At 61.9% G+C, this 3,366-nt stretch overlaps 1 protein-coding gene across 1 annotated transcript in view; it reads left to right on the forward strand.

Annotated features, from left to right (window-relative positions):
* Positions 1 to 3,366, forward strand: part of OBSCN (obscurin, cytoskeletal calmodulin and titin-interacting RhoGEF) — a 145,428-nt gene that overhangs the window by 131,954 nt on the left and 10,108 nt on the right. Inside the window, 6 exon segments of the mRNA XM_006923370.1 lie at positions 788 to 952; positions 1,590 to 1,686; positions 2,009 to 2,133; positions 2,316 to 2,428; positions 2,576 to 2,744; positions 2,915 to 2,996. Coding sequence (XP_006923432.1) covers positions 788 to 952; positions 1,590 to 1,686; positions 2,009 to 2,133; positions 2,316 to 2,428; positions 2,576 to 2,744; positions 2,915 to 2,996 — 751 coding nt within the window.

Below are 3,366 nucleotides of genomic sequence, written 5' to 3' on the forward strand. Positions count from 1 at the left end.
CATTCCTGGGCACACCGGTGAAGCCACAGTACTGCTGCCTAGGACTGGAAGCCAGGTAGAGGAGGGGGCTGCACAGAGGCCGAAGGCAGGGAGCTAATGTGAAAGGATCTGGCAGTTCCCTGCGGGGAAAGGGGAGCTTTGTTGGGGGCCAGGGCATGGGTCAGGTGATGGTGTGGTGACCTGGGCCAGGAGGCACTTAGAGGAAAGAGCAGATAGGACCTCAGGTGGAGGGGAGGAAACTGCCAGGCTGGGGGTAGGCGCTGGCATGGGAGGGCAGGAAGAGAGCCCACACCCCTCGGGTCCTTGGACCCCTGATTCGGCATCAGGCTGTCCATAGGTTTCCCTAGAGCACGGGGCCGGGTCCACCAGGCCCGGGGTCTGGAGTGGACCACAGAGGAGCCAGTGCAGGATGAAAAGATGGGATGAGCTGAGACTGATGGGTAGACAGGGCACAGGGCAATGTCCAGGCCCGATTGCCCCTGAGGAGTTGACGTTCTCGTGAAGGCATCTGGGCGCCTTCCCAGGGATGGTGGATCTCCGTGTTCGCTGCCCGGAGTACCATCTCCCCAGTTCAGTCCCCAGGCCTCTCTCTCCCTCTCTCTCGGGGACCTCTGCCGCCTGCACCTCTTGAGAGAAGAGTGGTGGGTGGGTGGGGCAGCCTGGGGTTGGCTCACAGGGGCATCTGTGAAGACAGTGATGGGCTTCCTGGAGCCCCCTCCCTGGGCCCACACCACTTCTCACCCCTACATGCTGACTTCTCCCACAGATGCTGCCATCCCACCCCCAGCCACCCTGGAGCGAGTGGACCAGGAGATCATGTCTGTCCAGGCAATGGTGGGCCCTGAGGCTCCAGGACCTGCAGGGGACCAAGCCAGCCCTGGCCCTAGGGGACCACTCACACTCCAGGAGGCCAGCCCCCAGCCTCCAGGCACTGAGGTGGTGGAGGAATCAGGTGAGGCCCAGTGATGGGCCGACCACAAAGTACAACCTGCTCCCAGACTCCCCTTCTCTCTATGCTGACCTCAACTTTGGTCACCGTGTGTGCCCATCCTATGAGAGTGAACTCACAGAACCCTGGGGACCCTGACACCTTGATGGCTCCATACACTGGGGGCCCTGAGCAAGACCTACCCCTTGTTCAGCTTGTCCCCATCTGTGAAACTGGGTAGCGGGGTTGGTCCTGGGAGTTTCTACCCACCCTGAGCACATCTGTCCTCTGAGCCAGAGGCCTCCTGTGCTCCAGGGCAGGTGAGGAGGAGAGGGGAAGAGGAAGGAGGGGTAGATGAACCTTGCCCCTGACAGGTTAGCTCCTGGAGATGCTGCATCCCATTGCGATGAAGGTGGGGTGGGGGGAGGGCAGCCTTAGGGCTGGCAGCCCGGGCTAGGGACTAGGACTGGAGGTAGGCCCTGGCAGAGGTGGGCATGCGTGGCAGGAGCCTGGAGTTTGGGGCCCCAGACATTGTGTCCCTGGAGGTCTGCCTGTGCTTGCGCCTTCTGGGTCCTGGAGGGCTACACAGGGGCATGTCATGGGGGACAGACCCCCTGGTACATCGCTGGCTCCATTTCACTAGGCCCCAGCCTCCCACCAGCCGAGCCCCAGAAGATGCCTCAGCCCCTCCCCTATGTGGGCCCTGAGCAGAACTCAGGGTCCCCCGCGGAGGCTCAGGGACGCGTCGTGCCCATCCGGTAACCTCTCTGGCGTGCTGGGTGACACAGTCCATTAAGGGATATCCAGTGGCAGGGCAGGAGGAATAAAGGGTGGGCTTACGGCACCCCAGGATGCTCCCTGTCAGCCCCACCCCAGCCAAAAGGCAGAGTAGGGAGAAGCCACCTTAGGGGCCAAAGGTGTGGGGGGCCCCTGTCTCTATGCCCCGTCCCAAACAGTCTGCTTTAACCCCGGGGGGAGGGGCAGAGACTCTCCCCTGGGGATGACCATCTTACCATATTCACTGCCCACCTCAGAAGTAGAGGGGCAAAGCAGACAACTCATCCTGATGTACTGCCTCAGGGTGGAGGGTGTGGCCTGGCCAGGGACCGGTGCCACCACCGAGTTCTGGGATATCCAAAGCCACGTGTTCATGGAGACCACGCACCGGACATATGTATACCAGGCCAGCGACTCTGGCACCACAAGTAGGCTACGTGTGTGTCCCCATGCCCTGGGTTGGGGGGGACACTTGGAACAGAGGAGCCATCTGGAGTATGTAGCCCTGCTGTGGCCGGCTCCAGCTCAGACTCATTGCAGGGTGGGCTGTGGTGAGCTTTGGGCGGCGCAGCCTGGGTCCTTTCCCACAGGCTCTGTCCCCCACCCCCAGGGCCACCAACCATGCAGGTAACCATTGAGGACGTGCAAGCACAGAGGGGCAGCACGGCTCAGTTCCAAGCAGTCATCGAGGGCAATCCGCAGCCCATGGTGACCTGGTACAAGGTAGGGATGGGCGCAGGGTAAGGGGCACTGTGCAGTGAGTGCCATACCCCACCAGACAGGGTATGGCACTCGCTGAAGGCGGTTTGGGCCACGGTGCTGGTCCCTGGGATGGGCTGATGGCCGCCCTGCTACTGGCTGTGCATCCAGGACAGCGTTCAGCTGGTAGACAGCACTCGGCTAAGTCAGAAGCAGGAAGGTACCACCTACTCTCTGGTGCTGAGGAATGTGGCCCAGCATGATGCCGGCATCTACACCTGCCTAGCCCAAAACGCTGGTGGCCAGGTGCTGTGCAAAGCGGAGCTGCTGGTGCATGGGGGTGAGTCGGGGGACCCCTCCTCCCAGGCCTCAGTCCCCGCTCCATGTGGGTGTGAGGTCCTGCAGGCTCCCTGAGGCTTGGGCACAGGGGGCTGCCCCTGTGGACACTACAGAGTTGGGGAACGGGGCAGTCATCTCTCCACACTGATGGCTGATCACTCCTGGCTGTAGAGGATGGCGAGCCAGACTCGGAGAAGCAAAGCTATCGGAGGAAATTGCACTCCTTCTATGACGTCAAGGAGGAGATTGGGAGGTATTGTCACCCAGCCCCACCCCGGGAGCCCCTCTCCCCCCAGAGTCCCCAATCTAGGAGCCACCAGCCCCCATCTTCTGGAGCCTCCATCACCCTGAATCCCTGCTTCCTGGGAACCCCATCTTCCAGGAGCCACCCCCCAGTACCCACTATTCCCTAGGAACCTTGCCCACCCACCCAGCCCATGCTCTCCTAGAACCTTTGCCTCTCAGGAATCCCACTAACTCAGCACCTCCGGCCCCTTGGGAGCGCCTGTCCCCTCATTGTGTCCCCAGAGCCTCCACTCCTTAGAGTACCCACTTATCAGGAAGCCCTGCCCCTCAAGATTTCCTGCTCCTCAAAAACTCCACCCCCGGGAGCTCCCTTCCCC

Source organism: Pteropus alecto, unplaced genomic scaffold (genome assembly GCF_000325575.1).
Source record: "Pteropus alecto unplaced genomic scaffold, ASM32557v1 scaffold78, whole genome shotgun sequence".
Lineage (NCBI taxonomy): Eukaryota > Metazoa > Chordata > Mammalia > Chiroptera > Pteropodidae > Pteropus > Pteropus alecto.